This window comes from Haliotis asinina, chromosome 7 (assembly GCF_037392515.1).
Source record: "Haliotis asinina isolate JCU_RB_2024 chromosome 7, JCU_Hal_asi_v2, whole genome shotgun sequence".
In the NCBI taxonomy this organism is placed as follows: Eukaryota; Metazoa; Mollusca; class Gastropoda; order Lepetellida; family Haliotidae; genus Haliotis; species Haliotis asinina.
The window spans coordinates 46,134,095-46,147,548 of NC_090286.1; the positions used below are offsets into that span (position 1 = coordinate 46,134,095).

Consider the following 13,454-nt stretch of genomic DNA (forward strand, 5'->3'; position numbering starts at 1 on the left):
TTTAAGCATCAAAACTGCGGTGGAAGAGATGTTCAGTGTGGAAGAATGTCTACGTACAGTTAGAAAGTGAAACTACTTCTTTAACCTGCAGCTATTGCCTGACAGGGCCACGCCAAGGTTGCTTTGGACTTACCTTTATGTCTATATTGGCTTGTGACAGTATGGCTGTAATGTCCTTTAACCTGGCACTCGTCCACTTGACCATTTCCATGTAGTCTTTGTTCAGCATGTCTAGTTCCTGTTGCACTGCTTTAGCACCTGACTGGGTCTTTACCTTCTTGTGTACAGTCTCAATCAACTTCGCGTCGACTTCTTCAAGACTTTCCCTGTAGTGTCGCAGTCGCTTGTCATAAATCTGAAATAAATAATGTCCAATTTATAGCATTTCTATTGATTTTTGTGTATTTAAAGCATATTCCTAACATTTCAATTTACACGTCTCTATGACACAAAAATAACAATTCAGCAGGTCTATACAAAGTCTGGATGATAGACAGTTAAAAAGCAAAGCTCAGTCAAGTCTGATTATTCTATGATGAAATAATTTACAAATTAGAAAACCATGCAAAGTAATACATGATTCAATCATATTATGCTTTATTAGGCTGACAATGAATAACTTGTGTATAAACAAATATGAACAGCTGCAAACATATCAAATAGAACTATTCCATAAATACATCGATGTATAAATACAACTATTTATTGATGAAAAAAATAAACTAATTTAAGAATAACTGTTTGCAAAAAAAACAATAATTTGGAAATGACCAACAGAATTTTGAATACAATTGTGGTAACACACCTCTATAGAAATATGAATTAACAAACACAGTTATGAACTGTTTTCTTATTCAGCATCAAATAGCCGGTTGAAAAGTTGTCAGCTGCCGAAACACGATATGTTAATTTATGAAATTCTAAATTTAAAACTAAAATTCTCAGCTATCCAGGCTGGATTGAATTACGTCATTCAGAATAAAAAGCAGTGTCAGAATCAGAAAAACAGAACAGCTGACATTCATATTTGCAATATACACCAAATTAACTTGTGATATACAAATGACATGCAGTAACCTGTCAATCAGGTCATTTGATTGGTGGCAACTACAGGCTGTATCACCAACCCTGCCATGTAGCAATGAATACACAAGCAATATTAACAAGTGACAGGTGACTGATATGCAGTATATGGATATGTATACATATATATATGATTGATGTCAATTGCTGAGATCTTTACACACCACTGTCATACAATATACATATTTTTAATTAATCCGAATTCAAAACTGAATTGCTTGCTTGATGCTAGTTCAAATATATTTTGAATATCACAAAATGCAGACATATTAGACAGAATATTGAAAGAATTCAGTTTTTGTCTTCATTGATTAATTGATTAAATTTTGGTACTGATAAAATATGTGTTTAAAGAATATGTGTTACATGACAGTGGGGTGTTATGCGCAGTTAAACAACACTGAGCAGTGATATACAAATGATATATGGCTGTGAAATGTACATGATATAGACAATGTTCTTCCTGAACCAAATCTCACAGCTAAAATGCCAAGCATGTGACATGAACTTGATGGTGAGTGTAATGGCTGTTATAAACAGTGATGTAGGTCACACATGCTAGTGAACGACAAATTAATTGAAAACATTCATCAAACAACGCTAATAAAGTTAATTAATCCTGATGTTTTTTTCCAAATAAGTAAATAATGTCAGGCTTTCCGGACACAAGTCCACAACTCGCTGTCTCCACGCTGGTTCATCCATGGTCATGACATATAAATTTGTTTTTGTTTTCAAAAACTTTTTGCAATAACAATTACCTCTTCTTCAATGTAAGCATTTCATATGGAGTAAAAGTCCTGTAAATCAGTGAGTTAAAACTAACATTATTGTCAATACTGTGTTGTCAATTGAGTATGGTGTTGGATGTTCATGTTTCCTTAACTTTTTCTCAGTTATCATGACATCATACATGATCACTTCAGTGCAACCCAGCTGTATGAAAATGGTACAGACAAACCATGGATCATTATTCAAACTCAAGATCCTAAAGTCACCAAGGAACAAAAGTCAAGGGCTTTTCTAACACATTCAGTATGGTAAGTATGGTTTAATGCCGCTTTTAACAATATTCCAATAACATCACGGTGAGGCACAAAGGTGTTGGGCTTCCATTAATGTACCCATGTCGGGATTCGAAACCAGGTCTTTGGCATGACAAGTTAACTCTTTAAATACTGGGCTACCCCCCACCTCTTGCACATTTGTAAGTTCCTGTGTATATTCAATCTGTTTTCAGCAGTATTCCAGGAAGATGATGTAGTGGGTAAATGCAGACATACTTCACACATTGTAACCATTAAACAATCAAACTTGTCCCTTAATCATCACAATTACATCCTCTAACAGGGTTTTCACATTTACTCTTTCATAAAGATAATGACCTGTGGATTCTAGATCTGGGCTAGAATTCATATTCAGTAACCCATGCTTGTCATAATAGGCGACTAATGGGATTAGGTGGTCAGGCTTGCTGAGTTGGTTGACACATGTCATCAAATGTGTGGTCCACGCTTGGTATGTACAGACCTAAGCCACATAGTCAGCATACTGCAGAGTCTGGTGTAAAACACTCACTAACCTACTCACAAGCAGAGCATGTTTACTTAGTAAGATGTTGTTTTTATTATAACTAAGTAAAAATATTTCATTGAAAACAAAACACCCATATAATCTGACATATTTGCCTAATGTGACATGACACTTGTGTAGGCACACTGACTGTGAAAGTCAATATGAAATTGTTGATGTGAAACACATTCAATAATGACAGCCATTACAATCTAAAACTCAAGCTGGTAAGAGTCAATGATTTCATTATTTGGAATATGAAAAATAATCAATGTAAGTGTTAAACCTGAGCCTTGCTAGTTTATCTGGAATGATGACATACTTTTTTTCTTCTGACACTCAAAGGATAACAATATCTATATATCATAATACTTATCACAGAATTGTTACAAAACACCTTCTGAACTTCTGAATTATTTTGATAAGTAGAATATGTGCGGCTTTGTAGCTCATAATACGCTTCAGTTGATGGTGCTGGAAAGAATTTTCAATGTATCTGCATTTCAAGGCATCCAGTAACCCTTTTCGAAATGACCACCCTTTTGCTCATAAGGACCAAATACAAAATGGAGGGGGGCCTGGGATAAATTTTTTGGAGTTTTTTTTTCCCTAAAAAGAAGATTGTGACAATGATTTTTGCACTAACAGCATATAAATTTATGAAAATCTTGTGTCCAGAAAACATATTTGGGGAGTGTAACACCTGAAGACAGACTATTTATTTCCCAGTGTAAGACGGAAAACATTATTACCATCCCCTAAGAAATTCAAGTTGGACATTTACTTAGTTCACTCAATCCTGTTCTGTGACTATAAGTGTTTAGTTTTCACTGAATAGCTGGTTATTTTCATGTTTTCAGTCTAATGCTATAAATCAAGGCTGTGTTACACAAAACAATTATACAGCTAAAGTGATCATAACCCCTTACTATAACATCCATGTTTCTGGACCACATGAGCAGTTACAAGTTCCTGGAACACACCAGTAGCTACATGTCTCTGGATCACACCAGCAGCTACATATTCCTGGACCACACCAGGAGCTACATGTCCTTGATCACACCAGTAGGCACATGTACCTGGATCACACCAATAGGCACATGTTCCTTGACCACACCAGTAGCTACATGTTCCTTGACCACACCAGTAGCTACGTGTTCCTGGACCATACCAGTAGCTACATGTTCCTGGACCACACCAGTAGCTACATGTTCCTGGACAATACCAAAAGGTACATGTTCCTGGATCAGAACAGTAGCTACCTGTTCCTGGATCACATCAGTAGCTACAAGTTCCTGGATCACACCAGTAGGCGCATGTACCTGGACCACACCAGTAGCTACATGTTCCTTGACCACACCAGTGGCTACCTGTTCCTGGATCACACCAGTAGTTACATGTTCCTGGATCACACCAGTAGTTACATGTTCCTGGATCACACCAGTAGCTACATGTCCCTGGATCACACCAGTAGTTACATTCCTGGATCACACCAGTAGCTACATGTCCCTGGATCACACCAGTAGTTACATGTTCCTGGATCACACCAGTAGCTACATGTCCCTGGATCACACCAGTAGTTACATGTTCCTGGATCACACCAGTAGCTACATGTCCCTGGATCACACCAGTAGTTACATGTTCCTGGATCACACCAGTAGCTACCTGTTCCTGGATCACACCAGTAGCTACCTGTTCCAGAATCACACCAATAGATACAAGTTCCTGGGCCACATCAGCAATTACATGTTCCTCGACTGCACCCATGATGGACAACACCAGTAGGTATATTTTGCTGGATCACACCACTAGCTACACGTTCCTGGAGCACATCAGCAGCTAAATGTTCTTGGACCACACTAGTAGCTACATGTTGCTGGATCACATCAGTAGCTACCTGTTCCCAGACCAGACCAGTAGCTACATGTTTCTGGACCATACCAGTAGCTACATGTTCCTGGACCATACCACTAGCTACATGTTAATGGACCATACCAGGAGCTACATATTCCTTGACCACACCAGTAGCTACCTGTTCCTGGATCACATCAGCAGCTACATGTCCCTGGATCACACCAGTAGGCACATGTACCTGGATCACACCAATAGGCACATGTTCCTTGACCACACCAGTAGCTACATGTTCCTTGACAACACCAGTAGCTACCTGTTCCTGGATCACATCAGCAGCTACATGTCCCTGGATCACACCAGTAGTTACATGTTCCTGGATCACACCAGTAGCTACATGTCCCTGGATCACACCAGTAGTTACATGTTCCTGGATCACACCAGTAGCTACCTGTTCCTGGATCACACCAGTAGCTACCTGTTCCAGAATCACACCAACAGATACAAGTTCCTGGGCCACATCAGCAATTACATGTTCCTCGACTGCACCCATGATGGACAACACCAGTAGGTATATTTTGCTCGATCACACCAGTAGCTAAATGTTCCTGGACAACACTAGTAGCTACATGTTGCTGGATCACATCAGTAGCTACCTGTTCCTGGACCACACCAGTAGCTACATGTTTCTGGACCATACCAGTAGCTACATGTTCCTGGACAATACCAGAAGGTACATGTTCCTGGATCACACCAGTAGCTACATGTTCCTGCATCACATCAGTAGCTACCTGTTCCTGGATCACATCAGTAGCTACATGTTGCTGGATCATGATGATAGCTACATGGTCATGGACTATGATGACATCTACATGATCACAGATTAAACAGGGAAAGGTTCAGAACCATCTCTTTACATTAGGTACAAGATGACCACAACTACAGCTAGTAGCTACAATGTTGTCATCATACTAGCTGTGTTGCCAGAAGCCAAAACGATAGTCACGGGTGACAGTGGGCGCTAAAACATTGTGAACAAAGTCTCCATATTTGGTGCCTGACTGCAATGATAACTATACTACTGATTTTAGAAGTAATTACAGCCAAGCTGTTTACAATGTCTTCGCATTACATGCAAATTCATGGTCCATGGTTATAGCTATATTGTCAAATACACACAATCATGATAGTTAAAAGACTGTGAACAATATTTTCACATTAGCCAGAGGTTAGGGACAAAAGGATAGCTGGACAATCATGGACTGCTGTGGAAGCAATAAAGAATGTGGACAAAGTCTTCATGTAAGCTGCAAAGTCGTCGACTGGGTTATGTTCAGTGGTAAAACCTACAAGGTCATTGGCCATTGTTGTTGACTGCTACATGATTGTGGGGAACATCTTCAAGCAAGCTATAAGGACTCAGACCACAACAGTGACAGGTACCTTTAGGGATTTTGATCACAATGAAGTAGGTTTACACCATTTTTAGCAATATTCCAGCAATATTACAGCAAACAACACCAGAATGGGCTTCACACATACCCATATAGGGAAATGAACACATCTCTATGGGGTGAGTGAGTTTAGTTTTACGCCGCACTCAGCAATATTCCAGCCATATGGCAGCGGTCTGTAAATTAATCGAGTCTGGACCTGACAATCCAGAGATCAACATGAGTAAGCCTGGCCACCCGATCCCATTAGTCGCCTCTTACGACAAGCATAGGGGCCTTTTATGGCAAGCATGGGTTGCTGAAGGCCTATTCTACCCCGGGACCATCACGTGTCACGTCTCTATGGCATGATGAGCGAATGCTTTAAGTTACAAGGCTACACCCTGATCTCAATGACATCTACAACGTCATTGTTCATTGTGAAATTGCTACATGGATGTGAGAAACTTCAAGAACACTAGTTACACAACACTATTTACACGGCAACTATAGGGACACAATGGCTGATTCAAGGTTGTTTCTTATAGGGTTATGGACCATACTGTTGCAACAAACCCATGGGCTCTACATACAGCTACATGTCTTGATTTCTAGTATGATGAAGGGCAGGGGCTGTTCCTCGTTGATAGACAGTTTCAGAGTCTACAGAGAAGCATGCGCTCTACAATGAGTCTTCTACTCTATGTAAGGTTGGAATTAATTAATCACTAAGTGCTACAATTCTATGATTAGACAAGGTATTTTATAATGAACTGACGCATGAATAGATTTTAATGACTTGGATCTTTTTCATAAAAAATTTCAAGCTACTTTGTCAAAACTGAACAGGATACAGGTTGATGTAATGTCTCTCCCTTGTCATACAATGAATCAGCTTCCTCAAGACTCCATACACTGAAGTCATTAACTGCTTGTGACTTAGCTGTGTCAAACTTTGCGAGAGGAAAGCTGCATGTGGCGCTGGTTTTCGACATTTAGACCCTTTAGTGAAATAAATCAGCATGGTGATGTGGAGCATAAAAGATCAGAGCAAAATGGGATTCAAACCCATCACTGGAGACCTCCATTTTTGTAAGTCACTGATGTCAATGATAAGTTGTCATATGATCTAGTTCTGTTTATAGAGCTTTGGACAGAATCTCACTTTATATGTTTTGTCAGCGTTATGTGGGAGGTTTTTCTAGTAAACATATCTTTTACACCACATAACGGTAATATTTGAATATTTTGTGCATCATTGACAAGTGCTGTGCAACATTATCATCCAAAAGATTCAAATTGTACAGATAACAGACACATCTCTCACACACAAGTTCACAAATGAAATGCAAATGAGGTAAACAAAAGTGATGATTCTTCTGTCTTGCAGGTTAACAATGAACTGACATAAGTGTTGATGACAGATGTTAGCCATCAGCTGAAGCTGTGCGAGTCAGCCGGGATTAGATTAGTTTGGTTAATGTAATTTGCCCTATACAACAGCATGGCCATGCAATCTACATGCAATCTACATAGTCTATATGCAATCTACATGCAGTCTACATAGTCTATACGCAAACTACATGCAAACTACGGCAACAGATTTCACTTTGTCAATAAACACTTGTATGAAATCAGTTCCAACCATAAAGAATAAATTCATAGGTGATTTTCAATATTTCTGGAGCTTAAATGTCTTTTATATCAAATTAGTATTAAAATTAAAATGTATTAAATGTTTTCACCAAAGATTAATGTTGAGCACATTTAAAAACTTGTATTTCTTGAAATCAATTACCATCCATGAACTATTCCGATTATATAGGAATGCTTCATTTCACCATCTGACAAACAGATTTTCAGGATTTTTAAAATGATTAATGTTGTTGTCAAATGGCATGTGAAACTGAAGCATCTATCAATCATGCATGGTTAACCAACACCCTCTGAAATCATCTAAATGCACAAGCTCTAACAATGAAAATCAAAAGAAGAGAAGCAAGCATCATTCCAAGATCTTTGTACTTAACAAAGCAACAATTTACAGAACAATATATTCAGTACATATAAAATCAGGGATAATTTCTTTTACCATTACTGATATAGATCTTATATATCTCGTCTAATCTAAAGATTACATTTTTGACAGTGGCTAGAAGCTCACTGAATGGAAAGTTCTTAAAATGTCTCACCTCAAACTTGGAGACAAGACATCAAATTCACACCAACTAAAAATCTTTACCAATCTGATCATATAAAAAAGTTATTCAAAGCGCTTAACTAGCTCATGCTACTTATTAAGCACCTACTTTAAAAATTTCTAAAAAAACAAAAGCAAACGAAAACACTGCAGCAGATGTCAAAGTTTTGGAAAATGTTACGTCCAAATAAACTTTCCATTAAGGAGCCATGGTCACCATTTGTATATTACTTACTGGTGGCTCAAGGTCAAACGTCTAGCTGACATTCATTGCGGAAAGGTTGGACAAGCCATGTGCATGAGCAGCAGTGCATTGTAAGTCACAACAAACAATAGTAACCAATTGTTGCAAGCTGTGTCGGCAAGCAGCAAACTGAAAAAACTGGAGCTGGAACTAAAACAAAACAAGCCGGACGGTATCGGAAAAAGGGTAAAAACTCCCAAAAAAGGGTAACGACGGATTGTCCCTAAACACTCAAGTCGACGGAAATCTGCAGCGCACCAAGTTCGCATTATATATGTATACATATAACTTTGCTGGCGCATATATTTTGAAAAGGATATAAGAAAGCTCCAGTCATTAGGAGCAGTGAAAGCTCTAGGGATAGACACAGCCACTTGTCCTTAAGTCTGAGACCAGCAACATTCTTGAATAAGTTGTTTCATCCTGAAATTCACTTATTTCCCATGACCACTAGTCCGAAAGACTAGACCTGCAGACTAGTTGAACAGGCCTACGGTGTCTACCCTTGAGCTCTGGTGTAAGTATTTTGTGTATATGTATATACTGCAGATATACACAATGTATAATACAACCTGAATTAAATGAATCGCAGTATCCGATGTTAGCGTCCGTAATCGTAGCTTCTTCATACTTGAGTGATTAGAGATAGTCCCCAGTACCGAAGTACTTGAAAACGAAAGGGGAGGATAGAGAGAAGGCGGGTATACTCTGTAGTAGTGTTATTGAGCCAAGGGAGGAAGGAACAGGGGAAAATGAAAAACAATCTGTAACAGAATCATTGTGCAAATCTTTTAATCATTGAGGGATGATGGCATGTTGTTTGATGGAGGTAGGGCATGATGGTGTTGACATACGATAAGTATGGAGCTTCAAGATGGATGAAATTGACAAAAAATACAAGAACCACTCCTCTGAAATTAATGTTTATTGTGATGATATTGACAAGCATTGCAACAAGCCTTTAATTATTTTCATAGTTACCATACATTTAAATCCCGTCAGAAAAATTATGAAAATGTTAATATTTGATTCTGTCATGAGTAGATTCTTAACTTTTTTACTTTTTCAGATAAAATAGTTTATGTTTTTGAGAACTTAAGAATTCTTTGATGACACATGACAAGCACTGGAAAAAAACATAGGCAGCTACAGAACTGTACTACACAACACAACACTACACAACACTACACAAAACTACATTCCATTGTGCATGAAAGACACAACAAACAGTGGTGATGACGGCGGCAGGCTGGACGATGGACGAAGAGGGCTGCACATGCTGTAGGCAGACGAACAGCTCCATGCAGGGTTATAGAGAAACCTGCAGTGCCGGGAGTCAGGGTGCATGTACATGCTAGCTACACATGCCAAACAATGTGAGAGTTAATCAAGTCTTCTGAAAGAAACAATGAGATGAGTGTTCTCATTCATACCTTCATTCACGCTTCCATTCTCACACATCAGCTGGTCAGTTCATGCTTGGTATGGACGTGCGAAGGAAATACCATTCATAATAATCATCAGTATACTAAACGTTTAGTGAACAATTCTCTAATCATGCATCATCTGCAAAACTCAAATCCAAAGGTATTTTCTTTATTGTTTTGACACACTTATCTGTTCTAACTTATTTTGACTGTTATCTCGTGGCGTCCATACTGTGCAACGAACAGGCAGCAGACACAACTATAAAGAGTAGTTGTGGAAACAGAGAGTGGCACAGTACCTTTGCTTCTCGGATGTACTGTCCGCCATGACGGTTCACAGCCTCGATCTGGTGGCGGCGTTCCCCAAGTGAGTTGTAAATAGCCTGATATATAACATGAATAAGGCATAAGAATATCTTTATCTCAGAGAGTTGAGCTGTCGCCGCTTTCAATAGTAACTTAGTTTTATTTTAATCTCAGTTTGTGGCAGAAAAAAACATAAAAAATGCAGGGTTGAGATACTTTCTTCTTTCAGGACATGTATGGTGCTTGTGATCTAAGAAATAAATTGAAGAAAAAATCTAGGATTCAAACCCACCCATTATTTCCATTCCATTAAAAAATTCTGGACAATGTATGTTTTTTAGTTAGATAATACCATACTCATCAATACACCAGCTATATGATACTGGTCTGTAAACACTCAAGTATGTTCCTGGGTTTTAAAAAAGAGAGTCTACAGACAGGAGACTCACCATGGTAGGTTCCAGCTGTTGCTTGACATGGTCGACGTTGTCTGATAGAAGGGGCTGTGACTCAATCTTGGTCTGCATCTGGCCGACCCATTGCTGCTCCCCGGTCAGCCCATTGTGGTACAGTGAGGCCAGGTCTGAGGACGTGTCCAGACTCCTTAGTCTGGAACATACAGCATTGTCTAGAACACTTCCTTACTTTGGTTGTATTTCTCAATCTTATATATCCACAGACACATTACTGGACATTCAGATCAATTGGTAGTAGTTAACTTCACACTCTCCAATAATCCAGACATCTGATCAGACTGTCATTGAGGTAGGATGACATGTTGTCAACCAAGACGGTGAGTTTGACCATGTGATCGGTCTATTTTGTCGCCATTAAATCTAATGTGATGATATTTATACCAAGATTTGTAAATCTAAAGCATGTCCAGTGAGTGAATGAGTTTGGCTTTACTGTGCTTTTAGCAATATACCAACAATATCACAGCAGGGGACACCAGAAATGTGACTTCACACATTGTACCCATGTGGGGAATCAAACCCCAGTTATCAGCATGACGAGCGGAAGCTTTAACCACTAGGCTACCCCATCGCCCCCTTGAGCATGTAGAACTATATATACAAGAAAGAATCTTTCAATGAAATGTCACTGGTCTCATTACCAAGTCATTTTGTCACCAACAACACAGAAACAAAAGTATATTTCCATACACCATGAGTCAGTATACAGCATCTCACCTCTCCACCACTTGTATACAGACATTGTCCCAGCGCCCAGTGACCTCATCCACATCCTTCTCCATGGACTCCACGTCATGGTGCTGCATCACACCTGGGCGGCTGTGCTCAGTCAGGGAACGCAGCTTCACCACCTCACGTTTCAGGGAGTCAACATGAGGTTGTTTGGTCTGGATAGAAGACTGCAGATCCTGGAGAGAAAGCATGGATGTGGAAGTGTAAACACATCTGTGGTGAAAAGGACTTTAGAACGTTGAGGTGGATATTTTTGTCAGGAAATTTGAATGTGGAAATGTAAACAGCAAAGAAAACTGATTGCAGTGTTTGAAACAAAGGATAACCTTCAAGGAATCCTTCAATTTTATTCTTCCTTCTTTTTACAATCTATTGTAAAGAACCAAGTATTTAAGGGACCCTTAAAAACAAATATAAACAGCAGCAAGCACCAAGGACATTGTAAAGCTATGGAAAGTGTAATTACTTGGAAAAAAAGCTTTGCTACATTTTTCATTGCACTCTTTGGAATGAGACCAAAATTTAAGTGTACTTGTAACTAGTAACAGCTGAAGTGAAAATCAGTTATTTTCACAGATCATCACCTTTCACAGTGTCTGCTGTCTACAACAACGATATTTTACCGATGTCAATAAGGTCCTGTTGTGGCAACCCCTTTGATTTAATAGCATCAATGCTTGCAGTATTGTTTTAACTTTTAACATACCACCAGTTCCTCTTTCGTATTGCGAAGACCCTGCATGTCAGAGGTCATGTTGTCGTGTGAGGCCAGCGTAATCTCGTAGTCCGACACTAGCTGCTTTACTTCATCCAGACTCGAAACCACAAGCATGGCGCTCTTCATTCTAGCAGGAGACAAATGAACATGAAATGAAAACTATGAAGTTAACAAGACATCAGGCGTTTGGACTCCAAGAACTGTAACATTTTAGCTAAATAACGCATATAAAGAAAAAATTACGATTTCATCTCCTAATACTGTGAGCAGAATGTAGTTCACAATCAGAGCAACTTGCTACTCCAAGTCAAATCATATACCAACAGTATGTATCATCTTTGTCACAACCTTGAAATATTTGGTTCTCTCACCTATCTACATATATCTGTGAAATTGCTTTAAGCTGGTCACACTTCTGGACCACAAGATTGAGGCGGGATTCAATCTGGGATGTTTTTGGAGAGATGTTCTGGTATGACTGCTGCAAACGATCAACATCCCGTTCATGGCTCTGTAGTTCTCTGTCAAATTCCTGCAACACCAATAAATGTGTAGGTGTGTGGCACCCAAGGCAGTAGTCACTAAGTTAGCTTAGAGGCCTCCAATCATGAAATATGTTTTGTGTAGCTTTCTCATTATGTGAAGGAAAATTCCATTGCTGACATAGCCAAAATGAGTTAACTCCCTTTGTTCACTTTTAATGATGCCATTCTGTTTCTGATTTAGACAAATGATTTATTTTGAGGCATGAGTATAGAAACATGCACACCTCCCATGTCAGACTAGGAATAAAATGTTTACAATTAACCTCAGAAAACATTAACAGATAGCAGACGGGTGTGACAGAAAGATGGCGACCATACAAGACAAAATCACTAACATCAGCACAGACTCACGTGCGTATCATGTAAATCTCTTTGTCTAAGCCCAAAAGATTTGCAAAGCTTTATATTCAGATAGAATTGAGGGCTTGCCCAACCATTCTAGCAATAATCATATTTATGTCCGGGTTTCTCTTTGAAATGGTATTTATGCCCCTGAGACTGTTTTCCTGATGTTTTCATCCTATTATTCATACACATGACAAGCATTGTTTACCTGATGTGAAGTAAGAGATCTGTGAACAGCGTCAGTGTTGTTGTGGATAGGCTTGTTGAGTAGAGTGGATAGTTGCTGGTCACACTGACCCAGGTTGCGGTTGACCTGCTCGAGCTGCTGCAGGAAGCTCTGGGACGCCGACTGACTCAACTTGGACTCTGCAGAATAGAACAATTTTGATGCAGAACCAAGGATGAAGTTTCACACTGCAGGCCTATTGCTGAGTGATGATAAGGTCCACAGTGAGTACTGTTCACAAGTGACAGAAGTTAGGTAATTGGTGTAGAAGAGAACCTCAACCAGCAAGGCACTCA

At 39.1% G+C, this 13,454-nt stretch overlaps 2 protein-coding genes across 4 annotated transcripts in view; both read right to left on the bottom strand.

The window, feature by feature from the left end:
* LOC137290837 (uncharacterized) overlaps positions 1–13,454 on the bottom strand; it is a 206,446-nt gene that overhangs the window by 67,979 nt on the left and 125,013 nt on the right. For all 3 annotated transcript variants that reach the window (XM_067821983.1, XM_067821984.1, XM_067821982.1), the window contains 7 exons: positions 13,141–13,298; positions 12,414–12,574; positions 12,031–12,169; positions 11,310–11,500; positions 10,566–10,725; positions 10,110–10,193; positions 134–355 (listed from right to left, as the gene is read on the bottom strand). In XM_067821983.1, the coding sequence (XP_067678084.1) occupies positions 134–355; positions 10,110–10,193; positions 10,566–10,725; positions 11,310–11,500; positions 12,031–12,169; positions 12,414–12,574; positions 13,141–13,298 (1,115 nt within the window). The remainder of the gene's footprint in view (positions 1–133; positions 356–10,109; positions 10,194–10,565; positions 10,726–11,309; positions 11,501–12,030; positions 12,170–12,413; positions 12,575–13,140; positions 13,299–13,454) is intronic.
* LOC137290840 (uncharacterized) lies at positions 2,962–4,726 on the bottom strand. Its single transcript, XM_067821988.1, has 2 exons — positions 4,294–4,726; positions 2,962–4,025 (listed from the first exon to the last, which is right to left on the bottom strand). Exons 1-2 carry the CDS (start codon positions 4,420–4,422, stop codon positions 3,699–3,701), a joined length of 456 nt encoding a protein of 151 aa, XP_067678089.1. The 5' UTR covers positions 4,423–4,726; the 3' UTR covers positions 2,962–3,698.

What these genes read in the sequence shown, in the direction of transcription:
- LOC137290840 (XM_067821988.1), bottom strand. Translation starts at nt 4,422, where the DNA reads ATGGGTGCAGTCGAGGAACATGTAATTGCTGATGTGGCCCAGGAACTT. An exon ending in CTGGTGTGATCCAGGAACAT is followed by an intron (nt 4,026 to 4,293) that starts GTAACTACTGGT and finishes ATCCAGGAACAG; the next exon opens with GTAGCCACTGGTGTGGTCAA.